General features: G+C 39.3%; 1 protein-coding gene across 3 annotated transcripts in view; it reads right to left on the bottom strand.

Annotated features, from left to right (window-relative positions):
* PRORP (protein only RNase P catalytic subunit) overlaps positions 1-18214 on the bottom strand; it is a 109510-nt gene extending 91296 nt beyond the window's left edge. The window contains exons 1-4 of one of the 3 annotated variants that reach the window (XM_014560633.2): positions 17894-18214; positions 16307-17596; positions 14676-14723; positions 14033-14165 (exon numbers count right to left, since the gene is read on the bottom strand). In XM_014560633.2, the coding sequence (XP_014416119.1) occupies positions 14033-14165; positions 14676-14723; positions 16307-17295 (1170 nt within the window). In that variant the 5' untranslated portion in view covers positions 17296-17596; positions 17894-18214. Of the gene's footprint in view, positions 1-14032; positions 14166-14675; positions 14724-16306; positions 17597-17728; positions 17752-17893 lie in introns of those variants that run through there. The other 2 variants (XM_006186378.3, XM_014560634.2) reach the window with 2 other exon arrangements.
* Between the last annotated feature and the right edge of the window lie 149 nt (positions 18215-18363).

The following is an 18363-nucleotide window of genomic DNA, read 5'->3' as shown; positions in this document are numbered from 1 at the left end:
TGGATAACAGACTTGGGTGCTGGGAAACAGGGAGACCAGTTACAGTTGTCTCGCCTGGAAATGATGGTGCCTTGGATCAAAAAGTAGTAGTGAAGGTGATGAGAAGTGGTCAGAAATACCTTGAAGGAAACTAACAGGATTTTCTGGTAGACTACAGGTGGGCTATGAAGGAGAGAGGGGAGTCAAGGTTGACTGATGTGTTGGACATCTGAATAATTAGGAGAGAGGTGTATTTACTGAGATAAGAGAGATGGCAGGAGGGGCACCTGTGTAAAAAGCAGGAGCTTGGTGCTTGGGAGAATGGAGGAGGCCTCTGCCGTTATTCTCAGCATCTCAGCAGCTGTTCCTTCGCGCTGGTAGTTTTCTCTTCCCTCAGAAGTAAGCTATCAGTCTTCAGTACCCTGTGTTATCATTTCTGATCTTCTGTCTTATTTACACTATTCTATTTTCTAGGGAGACCAAATGAAATGGCAATAAAAATTGATACATTTAGTCAACAGTGAAGGAAAAACAATCAGAAACCTGAGGAGCATTTTCTAACCAAAAAAACAAAAAAAACCCCAAAAAACTAAAAGTATGGTCACTCTGGGTACTGCCTCACTGCCAGCATATTGTTTCTAAAATTCACTTACCAGATGGTTTTTTAGAACTCACAAAACTTTTCCCATAAATACAAATTTATAAAAATGACTTGGTTTCCATGCCAAACTATATCATGGGGCTACATTATAACAATAATAAGTAGTACCAGCCTGGATCTAAGAGAGAACAGACTACAGGGTGTAAGAAAGACCAGATCTTCTCACCCTTGATCTGAGAAAAAAGCAAGTCAGATTTCTCCTCGCATGCTCCCACTTTGTCCAAACCTCAACTGAAAAAAGGTGCCTCCGTCCCTCCGCCTCCAGCCCTGTCATCTACATGAGACCTCCCACTCTCACATCCTCCTCAGATCTGCCCCCCTAGAATGTTCTCCATGTCTAAAAATCACCGGCCCAACTCTGAAACAGCAGCAACCACCCACATCCACACACAATTCCCCTTCCCTTGTAAAACAGAACTCAGTGAAGCATCAGGAGGAAATGCATTGCTTCAAGTTAATTCTCTCCACACACAATTCCCCTTCCCTTGTAAAACAGAACTCAGTGAAGCATCAGGAGGAAATGCATTGCTTCAAGTTAATTCTCATAAAATGACTGAATCCCAATTGGTAAGATTTCAACAAGTGCTATATAAAAGCAAACAAAGAAGAATGAAGAAATGGAAATATCTGATGCTAAGAAGGCCACTGCAAGGAGTCAGCCTGCCTTTCTTTTTATGTTTTTACCCTTCTTGTGCTTCTGAACTCACTGATTTTTCTAGAAGGTTCACATTTTGGCCATAATTCTTACACCAACACACCTGGATGATCCAGAGATCACATGCCTATTCTCTACTTTTCAACTGTGGGGTTGAAGAAGCAGGAATGGGGGAAGTGTATTAGTGATAATTAAGTATGCATTGGGTGAACTGTTTATAAGTTGAGGACTATTTATTAATGGGCTTTTTATAAATAGAGACTTCAAAACACATGGTTTTAAATGTATACTTTGCAAATAATTATATTTCTCAGTTTTTTTTTTCCTCTTCGTTTTATTTTTAACTACCAAACCCCCAAAGTTTACCATTTACCACTCAACATTTTCTTTAGTCTGGGGAGAAAACCTCATATTTACCTTTAAGATAACCAGATCTTCAAACCCACAGAAGATGAGAGTGGAAGGTTCTGAAGCCTATGAAGAGCTCAGTTGGTTCCTATCTTTCATAGTTTGCAGCTGCCACTCTTAAAACAAAACAAAACCTACATCAGATCAGTTCTTAAACTGACATTTCATTTGGGTCACATGTGCTGTCTTAAATGTGTAGTTAGAGAAAGAACAGAAGGCCTCCCTTTTGTCAATTAACTGACGAGATACTATCAAGCAGAACAAATGGCTTGATTTAAACTTAACCCTAAATACTCAATTAAATGTATTACAGGCAATTTGCCTTCCTCCAATTTCTTTTCTAGAAAACAGAATCCCAAGTCATTAAAGTTTTATTTAAGAAGTTCTAAATCACAGGATTATGGGGGACTGCTATCATGATTAAAGTTTCATTCAAAGTTAAAAAAAGAAGAGCTTCATTAAAAGCTCAAAATGAGAGGACCATGTTGGGCTACTATTTCTTTCTTTAGTGTTGGCTATTTTAACTGAAATTTTTTAAATAATTAATTTTTTTGTTTTGTTTTCCATTTTGGAAAGTGAAAGATGATGATGAAATAAGTCTCAGTAAGAAATAAAAGAGAACAGAAGAAACTAAATACAAAATATGCTGATTAGTAAGACTATTATCTTTGTTTTAACTTCCTTTATTAATATATTTGTATAATAAAATTGGGGGAAATAAACTTTACTTCAACTTTTCAAATAGGAAAAGGAAACTACAACTAAAGCAGAGTTTCTAGAGCAGTGGTTCTTAAACTGTGGTGCGAGGACCCTTGGGCATCTTTAAGAACCTTTCAGGGGATCTGTAAGGTTAAAAACTGCTTTTATTAATAATACTAAGATGTTACCTGCCCTTTTCACGTTCATTTGCTCACAAGTGTACAGTGGAGTTTTAGTATAATATCGGAGAAGAATAACAATAATTATCTGAAAATACCAATAAAATATTCTCACCTTTGCTAACTACCTATCTCTATGAGCCTCCATTTTCTTCATATGCTTCCACCAAAATAACAAACCACAACAGACTGAATACAGATGCAGCTATAAAAACTCAGCTGTCTTCTATTGAGCCAGGTAATTAAGGAGACGTATAAGTATGTTAAGACAAGACCCTCTTCTCACATATTGTTTTTGTTTTAGATGATATTTATTACTGAGAAGAAACATTTATGTTCATATATAATAGTTTTTATATTGTTATTTTAAATAAAAGCATATTTTTTAAAATTCTCAGTTTTAATTTCTAATCCAGAAATGATGAACAGATAAAATCCCACATGAACAAAAGCTCTCAGGAGTCCTTAATTTCTAAGACTGTGAAAGGGTCTTGGGACCAAAAAGTTTGAGAATTGCTATTCTACAGTATTTCCTACTCTATAAGAAAAATATCACTCTACAAAGGAATATTTCTTAAGAGAAACAAAGTTGCCTAAAAGTGAATTTATAATTTACAGGACAAATAATTAAGCTCTGATTTGCTTCACAATTTCTGAGTGGCAAGGGGAGGAACGGAGGGAGTATAAATGAAATGACTGGCCATGAGTTAACAATGACTGAGCTAGGAGTCTCCTATACCTGTCTTTCTACTTTTGCATATGGTTTGAAATTTTCCCTAAGAAGAAGATTGAATAAATTAAATTAAATTCATACCTGAACAGTTGAATACGAAAAAAAAAAACCTGTAATTTAATGTTATAGTTCAGAATGAAGGAAAATAAAAGGAAAAAATCTTATTAATATTAAATTAACACTATCCACATAGCTCCAAATTCACTTTTGCATCTTCATTGATGTCAATTAGTTTCATGTAGTTGAATCAGTAGTACATGCACACTATTTGGAGTCCTGCTTTGTTCACTTAAAATTTACATATACAGCTCCCCTCTTTACTTACTATCACTAACCTGACTTAACAAAGAAATAGATATCTTTCCAATTAATATTAAAAAAAAGCTCACGAAATCCTTTAACCTGACTGACCTGGCTATAACCTAAAATAATTTTTCCAATGTTACACTGCTGCCACCTGCTGGCTCTGATGCCTAAGCACAGTAAATAAACGTTTAAAACAGAAAAACTAATAATTTACCCATGACTAGGTTTTCTCCCCAAATCATCCTTTAGAAAAGTAGCTGTCATACACACATTAGGACTATTCAGAATCTCACATTCGAAGCATTGGTTCTTGATCCCAGCTGCACTTTAAAATCATCTGGGAGCTTGTGAAAATCCCAGTGCCTGGGCCCCAAACCAGAGCAATTAAATCAGAATCTCTATTTTGTGAAAACGAAAGTCAAGCCACAGACAGAGAGAAAATATTTGCAAAAGATATATCTGACATAGGACTTGCATCTAGAATAACTCTTACAACTCAATTAAAAAAAAACCCAATTTTTTAAATGGGCAAAAGATCTAAACAACACTTCACAAACGAAGATAATTGGATGACCATTCAGCACATGAAAAGATGCTCAACATCATCATTATTAGGAAACTGTAAAATAAGACCACAGTAAGATATTATTTCACATCCATTAGACCAGCTAAAGGTGAAGAAACTGACCATATTAAGTGTTGGCCAGGATATGGAGCAACTGTAACCCTCACACACTGCTGGGAGAAATGTAAAATGGGGCAATCACTTTGGAAAACAGTTTGGCAGTTTCTTAAAAAGGCACACACACCCCTACCATAAGACCCAGCATTCCACTCCTAGATATGTACCTAAGAGAAAGAAAAGTTGTAGTGGGTTAAATAGTGTCTCCTCTAAAATTCATGTCTACCTGTAATGTGACCTTATCTAAAAAGGGGATCTTCACAGATGCCATTAATTATGAGGTCATAGTGGAATAAAGTGGGCCCTAAATCCAATGACTGATGTCTTTATAAGAAGAGATAAAACACAGAGAAGAGGAGGCAGAGAGTGGAGTGACGCAGTTAAAAGCTAAGAAACACCAATGATTGCCAGAAGCTGGGAGCTGCTGAAGCGAGCAAAAGGGAAGAATCTTCCCAGAGACTTCAGAAGGAGCATGGCCCTGCCAACACCTCCCAGAACTGTGAGAGAATACACGTCTGTCATTTTAAGCCACCCGGGTTGTAGTACTTTGTTACAGCATCCCTAGGAAGCTAATACAAAAGCACAAAGTACAAAGACTCGTACAAAAATGTTCTTGGCTTTACTTGTAATAGCCGCAAGCTGAAACATCCATCAATAGGCGAATGAATTTATATAACCGTGCAACAGAATACTACTTAGTAACAAAAATGAACAAATGATTGAGATACAAAATGTGAGCGAAATTTCAAAATAATTATGCTGAATTAAAGAAGTCAGACAAAAAGGACTATATATTATATGATTTGATGGTGTTCACCTCAGGTGGCAAGAGTGAGTCATGGGCAAGTATAGGAAGTAGTCATTACAAAGTGGCAGGATACTTTTGAGGTTGATAGATATGCTCATTATCTTGGCAGTGGTGACAGTTCCACAGGGGTATACATGTGTCAAAACCCATCAAGTTGAAGGAAAGATGGCAGAGAAAAGAGCATCAGGAATCAGTCTCCCTAGACAGACAGGACAACAGTGCACTGAGAGAATCTGATTCTGTAACTATTTTGCAAGTCTGAAGTCTACTAAGGGCTTTCAACTTCCAGGGGAAGATATGAATGATGAATGGTGGTTAATTTCATCAGTTTTCACTCTTGGCAGAGTAATGGCTACCCATCTCTCACCCCCAGCCATATGGCAGGCAGCTGTTCCTGAAGCAGCCTGCACACAGCATATGTGAGCCAGGGTGGGCAAGAAGGACCCTGTCCTCCAAATATTGGAGATCTGTGCTTGGATTGCCAACTACTGCTTCTGGTCATAGAGGTATCAGGAGGCATAATCATCAAGAAAAAGAAAATGTGAATACATCTATAACTAGTAAGGAAAGTGAATTAGTAACTTAAAAATCTCCCAACAACAACAAAGTCCTGGATCTAATAGTGCACCAGTGAACTCTAATAAACATTTAAAGAAAAACTACTATCAATCCTTCTTAAATTTTTTCCAAAAAGTTGAAGAGGGAACACTTCTCAACTCATCCTACAAGGCCAGCATTACCTTGACACTAAAGTGTCTTTATACTACAAGAAAAGAAAACTACACACCAATATCCTTTATGAACATTGATGCAAAAATCTTCAACAAAATACCAGTAAGCAGAATTCAGCAGCATATTAAAAGGATTATACACCATAACCAAATGGGATTTATTCTTTGATGCAAGGATGTTTCAACATTTGAAAACTGATCAATGTAATATACCACATAGAAAGAAGGAAAACAAACACATGATCATCTCAAATAATGCAGAAAATTCATTCGACAAAATTTAACACTCTTTCATTTAAAAAAAAGAAGCAAAAACCCTCAACAAACTAGGACTAGAAGGAAACTAACTCAACATAAAAGCCATATACAAAAAACCCAGCCAACATCATACTCAATGGTGAATGACTGAAATTTTTTTCTCAGGACCAAGGTAAGGATGCCTGCTTGTACCACTTCTATTTAACACAGTAGTGAAGTTCTAGCCAGAGCAATTAAGCAAGAAAAAGAAATAAAAGGCATCCAAATTGGAAAAGAAAATGTAAAATTTTCTTTGTTAGCAGGTGATATGATCTTATACAGAGAAAACCATAAAGATTACACACACACACCTGTTAGAATTAATACATCAATTTAGCAAAGTAGGATATAAAATCAACACATACAGAGAAGAAAAATGGCGGAGTAGTAGGACACTCGTAGCTCACCCTCTCCCACAAATACACCAACACTCACATCTACAGACCCACTCAGCCAACCAGAGCACTGCCAAAGTCCGACAGAACATCACCCTCTTCAAAAGGCAAACATGCCAAAAATCTAGTAGGAGAAAAGGAAAAAAGAAAGAAGAAAAAACAAAACAGTGTGGGACCGGTCCCGCAGGGAGGGAGCAGCAAAGGAGGAATAGCACTCGTTCGCTGGGTCTCCCCCTCTCCAATGGAGAGGCCAGCGGGACGGGGTGGGGAGCCTCTGAGGCTCGGATCTGCCCTGAGCACCCCTTGACTGACAGAACTAAGTTAAACGGGCACAAACGGTCCCCGCAGCACCCAGCCTGAGACGTGAACCGGCAGCTAGGGCCGGGACAGGCCGCCCGAGCCAGGCGGAGGACGGGGACGGCTGCACTGAGGCAGCCCTGGGGGACTGCAGGGTGCTGCACGCCATGGCTGGGAGGGGATATGGAGCATAACAACCTCGGTCCCCCATAAATTGCAAAAAAAGCAAAGCAACAAGGCTGGTGTGCCCTGGGAGGGGCACCGTAGCCTTTGTCTCCTGAGACCCGCGGCGCCATAACTGGCGCTTCTCACAAGAAGAGGCAGGGCGCAGCCACAGCCCTCATATCCTCTTGTGCACAGCATGCGGGCAGGGACAGGGCCGAGCTCTGAATCCACACCCGGGGGCTCCACAACCTCCTAGGCAGGAATGAGACTTGTTTACAGTCCGAGGTAGATAGGATCTTTCTGCCCTGGCACCTCAGAGAACTCACACCACCAAGACAAACAAGGAGCTGAGATTTGGCACAGAGCAAGGGCAGGGCTGTTCCACAGTCTTCCCCGAGCCCACCTACGGAGCGCCAACCCGAGGCGGAACAGGCAGTTGCACAAAGCAGCAGAGTGACTGGCGCCGGGAGAGGGCAGGTGGCCACCCACTTTCCTGGCAGAAACACAGCACCTGACCACAGTGCTGGGAGGGGGCGCAATCCCCCCACCTACCTCACCCGAATGCAGCATCTGACTGCAGCATCGGGAGGGGGAGTGACCCGCCCACCCACCGGTGCCAGAGAGATATGAGCAATATGAAGAAGCAGAGGAACCACTCCCAATTAAAAGATCAAGAGAAATTCCCTGAAAGCATGATCAAGGAAACAGACATGGCCTACTAGATCAAGATTTCAAAAAAGGAGTGATCAAAGTACTGAAGGAACCAAAATAAACAGTATTTAGAGATAGAAAACATGTCAAAAATGAAATAGAAGCTATAAAGAAGAACCAAGTAGAATTAGTAAACTCATTTGCTGAGATGAGAGCTGACCTAAAGGCTGTACAAAGCAGGCTAGATAATGCAGAGGAATGAATAAGTGACCTAGAAGACAAGACAACAGAAAGCACCAAATCAGAACAGCTGAGAGAAAAACAAATGAAAAACAATGAAAACCATATAAGGGACCTATGGGATAATATAAAGTGTGTCAATCTACACATAATAGGGGTTCCAGAAGGGGAAGAAAGAACAAAGGGGATTGAAAAGGTATTTGAAGAAATCATGACTAAAAACTTCCCAAACCTAAAGAAGGAATCAGATATCCAAGTACAGGAGGCTCAGAGGGTCCCAAACAGAGAGAACCCAAACAGACCCACACCAAGACATATCATAATCAAGATGGCCAGAGTCAAGGATAAAGAAATGATCCTAAAGGCAGCAAGAGAAAAACAAAGAGCAAGTTACAAGGGAACCCCCATAAGGCTCTCAGCTGACTTCTCTACACAAACACTACAGGTCAGAAGGGCGTGGCAAGATATATTCAAAGTCCTGAATGAAAAAAAGATGCAGCCTAGGAAACTCTATCCAGCAAGGTTATCCTTTAGAATAGGAGAGATAAAGAACTTCACAGACAAGCAAAAACTAAGAGAGTTTAGCAACACTAAACTCATGCTAAAAGAAATATTGACAGGTCTACTATAAATAGAAAAGAAGCAGGATGCTACAAAAATGAGAAACTCATAACTGGAAAGGTGGTAACTACCATTAATTACAAATAGAATAAACACAAAATTGTAAAAGAAGACATCTAAATCATTAATAAGAGTGGGAGAGGGAAGCAAGGAAAGCCCCTGTGGAAAACAGTATGGAGATTCCTCAAAAGACTAGGAATAGACTTACCATATGACCCAGGAATCCTGCTCCTGGGCATATATCCAGAAGGAACCCTTCTTTAAAATGACATCTGCACTCCAATGTTCATAGCAGCACTATTTACAATAGCCAAGACATGGAAACAACCTAAATGTCCATCAACAGATGACTGGATAAAGAAGATGTGGTATATTTAAACAATGGAATACTATTCAGCCACAAAAAAGACAACATAACACCATTTGCAGCAACATGGATGTTCCTGGAGAATGTCATTCTAAGTGAAGTAAGCCAGAAAGAGAAAGAAAAATACCATATGAGATCACTCATATGTGGAATCTAAAAAAAAAACAAAAACAAATACAAAACAGAAACAGAGACATAGAATACAAACTTGTGGTTGCCAAGGGGGCAGGGGGTGGGAAGGGACAGATTGGGATTTTAAAATGTAGAATAGGTAAACAAGATTATACTGTATAGCACAGGGAAATATATACAAGATCTTGTGGAAGCTCACAGGGAAAAAAAAATGTGACAATGAATATATGTATGTTCACGTATAACCGAAAAATTGTGCTCTACACTGGAATTTGACACAATATTGTAAAATGACTATTACTCAATAAAAGAATGTTAAAAAAAAAAAAAAAGCAACACACAAAAATTAGCTGCATTTCTATAAACTAATAATGAACAACCCGAAAAGAAAATTACAAAAACAATTCTATTTACAATAGCATCAAAAAGAATAAACTATTTAGGAATTAACTTAACCAAGGAGGTGAAAAATCTGTACAATGAAAACTACATAATATTGCTGAAACAAAGTAAAGACATAAATAAATGGAAACAAATCCCATGTTCATGGATCACAAGACTTTCTATTGTTAAAATGTCAACACTACCCAAAGCAATCTACAGATTTAATACAATCTCTATCAAAATCCCAATCACTTTTTTTTGCAGAGATAGAAAAACCCATCCTAAAATTCATATGGAATCTCAAGGGATCCTGAATAGCCAGAACAATCTTGAAAAAGAAGAACAAAACTGGAGGAGTCACACTTCCTGAGTGCAAAACTTACTACAAAGCTACAGTTTTCAAAACAGTGTGGTATTGGCATAACAATAGACATGTAGACCAAATTGGAACTGAAATAAACCCAAACCCTCTCATATATGTTAAAATGACGTCCAATTCTTACCTAATACCATATACAAAAATTAACTCAAAATGGATCCAGGACCTAAATGTACGATCTAAAACAATTAAACTCTTAAAGAATAAAACAGAACAAAAAGCTTCACGACATTGGATTTGGCGATGATTTTCTCGGATATGAAGCAAAAGAAAAAATAAACAAATGGACTTCATGATAATTAAAAAATGTTTGTGTATCAAAATACACTATTAACAAAGTAAAAAGGCAACCCACAACAGGGAAAAATATTCAAGATCTTGTAGTAGCTCACAGTGAAAAAGAATATGAAAACAAATATATGTATATTCATGTATGACTGAAAAATTGTGCTGAACACCAGAAATTGACACCACATTGTAAACTGAGCTATACTTAATTGAAAAAAATACTTCATTGCTAAAAAATGGTAACCACTATTCAAACCTTCAGTGAGTTGTCATCTTTTTACAATATTAACATAAAAGATCACTGATCACAGATCACTATAACAAATACAATAATGAAAAAGTTTGAAATATTTCAAGAATTACCAAAATGTGTCAAAGAGACATAAAGTGAGCAAATGCTGTTAGAAAAATAGTGCCAACAGATTTCCTACATGCATTGCTGCCACAAACCTTCAATTTGCAGAAAAAAAACAACAACACAATAAAGCAAAGTGCAATTAAACAAGGTATGCCTGTACATAAATGAGTGTGGCTGTGTTCCAATGAAACTTTATTTACAAAAACAATCGGTAGGCTGGTCTTGGTCTGCGGGCCATAGTTTGCTGACTCCTCCTCTTTGCTATCACCTTGTGTTGTCCCAGACACCTGCACACTTATCAAGAATTTGGCACTCGACTCACAGTCTTCATCACCAACCTAAGGGACAAAGGACAGTGCCTGCACCTGGTAAGCATTCCATAATGTGGCTGCAATTATTATTTTCAAAAACTATCATGTGGACACTCTGATTAGCTCTGTGTATGACCACCTAGGCTGTCAGTTTCTTCATCTGCTTAACTGTCATACCCTAGACTTTGTCATCACTCCAGAGCACTGTCTCTGAAATCACATCTCTAATATACACTGATCACTCTCAGTCCCTTTATGCTTGTTCTTCAACCTCAGTAAGCCTCCTGTCCACTTTAATCTCCGTTGTCTCCTAATTCACGAGCTCCCACTCATCTTTACTTCCTTCTATCTTGATCTCATGGCCCTTTAATTGAGCCACTCTCTCACCTATACTTCAACTCTCCAAGTGTACCACACTAGCAAAACCTTGCACCATCCCATCCATCTGCCACCTCTACACCTGGATGTCCCAGGACCGCTGAAAATGGATCACAGATCAACGCCCTTACAAACTTAGGCTCTCCAGCCTTAGCCAGGGCTTCAGCACCACCCAGCAGTATTCTCCTCAGTTATTTCACAAATAGTCCAAAATTCCAAGGCTGAAAATTCCCCTTAAGCTATCATACCTTCTCTGGCCTTCAAATGACCAACTTGCCTCAGGCTCTTCAGAGAAAAACTCTGCTGCACCTACACACTGAACTTATCCAGTATCCCTGAGTCCTTCTCTCTAGTCCCAGAAAGAGTTGGTCCTACTTCAGTCTACCAGGAGTGCTCTGGATCCACCCCTGCCCTTCTGCCTCACCAATACTACAAAAAATAAACCCTGAACCAAGCCAGACATATGCCTTTTTTCACTGCTCTTTACCCATGGGTATAGTTCTCATCCTGAGCCTCCCCGTCTTCAAACTTGATATTCTTTCAAGATTGTCGAGTGTTGTGAGTATAACACACCTAGAAGTGCCTGATATATGGTACTCAATCAATAAATGGTAGCGATGTCATTATTATGGGAAAGTAATAACATAAAGGTGAAAGGCAGATGACAAAAAAAAAGGGGATATAGAACTGGGGAGCAGCAGGGGGCCAGGAGGAGAACACCTGGAAATAAAAATGGAGAAAATAATTCCCCTTGCCATAAGTATGTCCCAGTCCTTCCGTGACTATATTCAGTGGCTATGTAAATTATGGTAATTAAATGTACGACAACTCTTTGCTATTCTCACCATGGTCTGGAGCCTGAAACTTCTGCCATGGTATAATACTCTCCAAGGGGAAGATTTGCTCTGGGTTCTAAGTCTTTATCAGCAGAGAAAACTAATAAATCTTCCTTCTATTAACCTAGCATTAAAGTGATATCCATTAAAAAGGAATTATAGAAATGTTTAGCCATTAAGAGTGTTAAACAAAAGTATTCAACTAGTGATTCTGTGACCGGGGCAGGAGCAACCTTAGGTGACAGCCTGAGACATCTTGCGCCAGAAGGCACGGAAGTGCTCATAAACTGACTGGGGTGGGTGGAGGTGATGGGGTGGGGGTGTCAGAAAGGCACAGGAGCTGGCTTGCAAGGGCTCCTACAGGTCACATTTGGGACAATTTGAGCATCAAAAAGAATAAACATGGTAATGGATTCTAACACGGTTAATTTTTCAAAACCGTCCTTATGTCCAGACAGGTCATTTTATTATTTTTTTAAAGGGAGGAAGGTAGTTAGATTAATCTTTTTTTTTTTAATTCTTTTTTGTTTTCCTTAATGAAGGTACTGGGGAATGAATCCAGGACCTCGTGCATACTAAGCACACGTTCTAGCAGGGAGCTATACCCTCCCCGCCAGATCATTCTTTTTTAAAAAAGGAGGTGGGTAGAAAGAAAGGGGAAAGGAAAAACTTTCATAGAATAAAACCAGCTAATAAATGTAGAAGGAATGAAATAACTAGAAAATCATCACTTTGCACCCCTCCAAAGGTAGAGAGTTCATCTCCATGATAAGAAAAACACTGGGTGAAGAATTAATGGGTGACAGGATATCCACATAGTCTTCAAGTATTACTTACTCCACAGATAATTTTTAATTATGAAAATTATAAAGGAAAAAACCGTACCTTTTCAATGGAGGTATCTGGCAGTCACCCTTTTAATCAAATGATCAAGCTTAGCATCAGCAATAGAGAGCAGTCTGATATTACGAAGCGGCTGTGATGCAATAAAATGCACACAGCATCACCTGTGTAATGTACCCAAAAGCTTTTTACACTGAATCAACGAAGAGAAAGCGATCAGACACTTAGGCCAGTCTTGCTACTCAAAAGTGGTCCAAAGACCAGAATCCCATCCCCTGGGAGCTTGTTCGAAATACAGAATCTTAGATTCTATTCTGGAGAACTGCCTTATAATTTTCATTTTAAACAGAGCCTCAAGTGTCTCTGAGATACAAAGTTTGAGAAGCCCTGTACAAGACAAACCATACTTTTCAAAAAATTAATGTCACAAAAAACAGAAAATAAAAGGCAGGTTGACTGCTCTGGATTTTGACTTTATTCTGAGGATTAAAGGTCTTCGTATTAAGGACATTTTCTGACAATTTTAAGTCAAGGTGAGAAGGCCAAACAATTTTCACTTCTCATTTTCATCTGGTACCTTGAAGAAAAAGCATTCAGTGATATGACAGGCAGCCTTTCCCCAAGGTAAAAGCATTTTACTTCTTCAGCTTAATCTTAGTAAACCAGCATAAATTACTGAAGGTTAGCAAAATAAAGTTATTAAAAATGACTTCGAGAATCAAATTCAGTATGAAGAAGAGTTGGGAATAATTTTGTTAAGTTACCTACAACTCTCTTGACTAGAAAACTTGTGAGAAACCATAATGTTTTTATGGGAGTTTACTGAACACAGTTTTCCGAAAGCACTTGGACAAAGAATAAGCACCTGTCTTTTTGGCTTAAGCACACTTGTGCCCAGGTAAAAGAGGACTGACTTCAACAGATGGATGACAGCCTAAGCCAATGACTCCATGAATCAAGTCTCTAAATCAACCTCTCCTATAGGCTGGCAACTACAACCAGCCGGCCAAATCCAGCCCACCACTCATTTCCATGAACATAGTTTTACTGGAACCCAGCCATGATCATTCATTTATACATTGTCTGTGGCTGTTTTCACTACAATAGCAGACTAGAAAAGTTGCAGCAGAGATTATTATGACCCACAAAGTCTAAAATATTTACTATCTGGCCTTTCACAGAAAACAACTGCTGACCCCTGCTAGAGACAAGCAATCCAAGAATGCGATAAGGCCTGTTCCAGACTCACCTGGGGTGTTGTCTTTTTGTATTGGTCACCTCCATCTATCACATCATTCATGATTTTTCCCTTGAGAAATTCATATTCTTCTGAACTCAGGTGAATAGACTCTAGGGTTTTTCCACAGCCCAAACACTGACCACTGTAATTACAAGTGAATGTATTAAATAATGTCCTAGAAACGAATCTTTTCTAAAATGAATCATTCTAGGACATGAGGAAACTGGAAGGTAATTTTTAAAAGAACATTACAACCCTTGTGATCATCACATACATCTGATTTTTGGAAACCAGAAAGTATCACAAATTCATGTGCCAAAAAACCCAAATGAGTAGACTGCTGGGCATCCAAAGTTTTCTATTTGTTTTTTTAACCACATAAAGTTTTAAAAGTCATTCTTAAAATACAACTGGATCCCAAATCTCTAAGGGAAACATTTCTGAGGATCACACCAAGTTCACAGCACACACCAAAAATACAACTGACCATGACAAATTCTCCAAATGTGAAACATGACTTTTTTTTCTTGGTTATCCTAATTAACTTAATTATCCTATCTCTAAGGTAGTCTTTTAATTTTTTTTTCATCAGTAACAACAAAACCTGCTAAACCTAAATCGAACAAATTAAAAGTAAAATATTGGCCTTTACCTTTGCTGGATGGTGGTGAACTGTCCTTTCCATTGTTCTCCAGGAACACTACAAAAAAGAATGCAAAACCAAGCCATCAGAAGGTCGAATTCCTACTGAAGCAAAAAGACACTCACTGTATTTAAAAACTCGCTGGCAAAAGCTCTGAAAAATTCAATACTTCCCTAGAATGGTTCAGTTCAAAGAGTGGTTGCTTACACTGTGATGGGGCTAAGGAACTGATGGTCCCCTACTCTGGATCTCCTTCCCTTTACTGCTTCTCTCGTATCTGACCCTCATCTTCAAAGGACCTGCTCCCAAAAGCAGCTGACATTTGTAGTATAATCTCTGTAATCGAAACTCAACTCTAACCTCTATAAAGCTGCCAGAGACTGTTCCTGCCCAGAGCAATCACTTCTTGTACACAATAAACTTATACACCACTCTTAGGTAACTGTCAATTACTGTATTCACAATTAGGATGTGAATGCCACTGTAATGGATATGATATCACAAAACACCCACAGTGCTAAGCCTAAAATTGAAGGCATTCAAAATTACTTATTGATTTATTTGCTCAAACAACTTGTCCTTCCTTCTTTCCTCTTACACATATACCATCAATTCCTATTGATTCTACCACTTTCTCTTCTTTCTCCTTTCCCAGGTCTTAGTCCAAGATCTCATCATCTCTCGTTCAAACCTACATCTGCCTCCACACAGATCTCCCTGTTTCAAATTGTAATCCCTCTCCAACCTTCCTTCTCATTGTTTTGGCAGTTACCTTTTTAAAACTCCACTCCAAGACCAGCATTCTTGATAACAGAATAAAATCAAAATCCTTAGCAGTCAAAGACCTTCACACTCCAGCTCTTCTGTTGATACTCAATAGATTTGTTAATAAAGATAACTAAGCATGACTGCTATTTCAAAGCTCTGTAAAGATAATACATAGCGGAAAAGCCAGAGAAAAACTGAGGCGAAAGGAATGAATGTGGAGGAAAGAGCCTGAAGCAATTTAGCAGTAAAGATGTAAGAGAATGAAAGACTGAAGCAATAAATTGGCATGTAGCCAGTAACAAGAATAAAAGCAAAGGAGAGAGCAGCCAAAAGATGGAAAGATCAAAATAAACTGGAAGGATGAAGATTTTCTATTATAATGCATATCAGGTTGATCAGGATTCCTCTCTCCACTCTTAACTATTCAACTTGATGAAATGCATAGATTAAACAGAATATACATATGCACATTATATCAGTCACTGGGTCTCAGAAGAACTTCTGAAAACACTAATATGACCCAAAGACAGCTCCAGTTATATTGCTATGAACTCTAGCCACAAGTGCTATTTGTAAATATTTACATCATACTAGATATCTCAGAAAACAAATGATCCTTCTATAAGGAAAAAATACATAAAAACTACAAGTGCTTTATAGTTTCTCTTTTATGTGATAACCACAATTTGTTTATGCTACTTTTTTAAAGAGAAAGAAAGTTTTGTCTTAAAGTGGAAATAATCTTACTAAGAGACAGAAAAAAAGTATAGCCTGAATAAAGTAATTCTCAGCAACTAGTTAGAATAAAAAAAGGCAACTTTTAGTATAGGTATTAAAATAAAAACATATATATTAAGAAAAAATCAAATTACCTCTCAAACCATGTTTTTATACTGTGTGCAAATGATTCTCCAGGATATAGCTGATTATTTCTTAGATACAAAAGAATGTCTTGCAGTTTGTTTGAATACTGATCATCTTTAATGTCTTTCCCAAAATCGAAAAAGGCTTTTAAAGTTTCCAACATAGGAACAATATCATGACCTAACAATTCCTGATACAAATTCCAAGCTACATTTACATCTTGATGAAAGAGGGCTCCCTGGATACAGTCATTATAGTTCCTCTTTGAAGGGGTTATGACTTTTCTCATGTCTTCCAACAGTAGCAAGGCCTCTCTCCATCTGTCTGTATGGCTTAATCCCCGGATGAGAAGAGTGCTCCCTGCAGGTTCTAAGCGCTTGTATCTGGCTTTCATTATTTCATAGACATCAATAATTTCTGATGTCTGTTTATGAAAGACGCAGAGAGACAAATACTTGACAAGCAAATCATAGCCTACAATACCACTGTTTTTTGCAGCTACCCAGGCCAGCACAGATTTGGCCACATCAACAGAGCTATGGCATTTAACCATTTGTGAAATGATCCAATTTTCAAAATTAGCCTTTTCTTTGAACTCTTCCTTAAGTTTATCCCACTCCTCTGAATTCAAAGGTTTTGTTGGGAGTTGAATAATGTTCCCCACAGGTAGCAAGTCATGATCTTTACTTGAAGGATTCATCTGTGATCGCTTCTTAGCCGCTCCAGCTGCAAACATGTGAGGAGACTCAGAAGAAACTTGTTTATTACTCCCCTCATCTCCCTTCCTGCCATATCTGACCTTGGCAATCAACAGATTCATTGCTTTGGTATTTTGTGGGGACATAGTTTTAAGAGAAAACCACTTCTGTTGGTTCCTGATGCCATCACAGTCTTTGAGAAACAAGGAGACGTAAGAGTGTCCCTGGCCTAGCCCAAGGTATGGGTTGCTCTTCCAAAGCTTAGGAAAGCTTCGAACACCAGTGAAATAGAAAGCCATTGGGCAGTGAAATCAGCACCAGATTGCGAGATGTTCAAAAAGCCCCAACTTCTACAGCATATTATGGGACTGCGGGGTGAAGGAGTGTGGAGAATCGAAGCGCAACTTTCTAAAATATGATTTTCAGCTTCTCACAGGCAAATCAGGGTTCTGATTTTGGGGGCTAGTTAAAACCAACTAAGTCTGGTTGAATTCTCTTCATTATACAACGATCTGGGGACATCCAACCTCGGTCGCAAGCTTCAGAACCAGAGGACAGAGCAGGAATCTTCTGGAGTCTGTTATATCCCAGTCCACGAATCTGAGGAAAAAGCACAGAGGACATCCCAGTTCGACTCACGCGGAACACAACTGTTCTTTAAAAAGGGCAGGATCCCACGGGAGCAATGCGGCAGAAAGGGAGTAAGTAGGTAGCCCCCTACCCTAGACCCACCGGCAGCAAGGACAGATTCGAAAGCCCAAATCTAGTGGCCCTGGCCCCCAAACTCGTCAAATAATGGCAGAGGGGTAGGGAAGGGGCGGGGGAGAGAGCCTCAAGGAAAGGAGGTCCAAAAGGGCACCGCCTGCTGAGTCCGGACCGATCACAAACGACGCTCACTTCGTTCAACAACTCACCACCGCACTCCAGCTCCACGCAACCATAAACGCGGCGCAAACTACGGCGCCCACAATGCACCGCGACGGCCCCGGCCGCGGAAGTGTGGCTGAGCCGGACGCAGGGCTCCGCCGGGCCTGGCGGCGAGAAAAAGGCGATTCTGAACCTTGTAGTGGCGGAAGTGGGCACAGGCAGCTGCCGAAGGCGCCTACTACACTCAGGAGGCCGTTAGGACCCCCAGATAGCCGCAGTGAACAATGAAAAAAAAAATGTGAAATCAGAAGGTTCTTCCCTCGATTTAGAAGTCCCAAAGGCACTCCTGGCTCACATGGTGCACAAGCGCCAAAGGGCCAAGACGAAGTAAAAAGTGCGTGCTCTCGTATCCTGCGCCTTTAAAATAGGACGTGGTGAAGCTGGGACGCTCCCTTAAGGAGGCCCATTTTCCGTCTCTTTCACGTCTGTTAGCGTGATCG

This window comes from Camelus ferus, chromosome 6 (assembly GCF_009834535.1).
Source record: "Camelus ferus isolate YT-003-E chromosome 6, BCGSAC_Cfer_1.0, whole genome shotgun sequence".
Classification (NCBI taxonomy): Eukaryota; Metazoa; Chordata; class Mammalia; order Artiodactyla; family Camelidae; genus Camelus; species Camelus ferus.
Note: the sequence above shows the minus strand (reverse complement) of the source record. Positions and strands in the feature narration are given on the sequence as shown.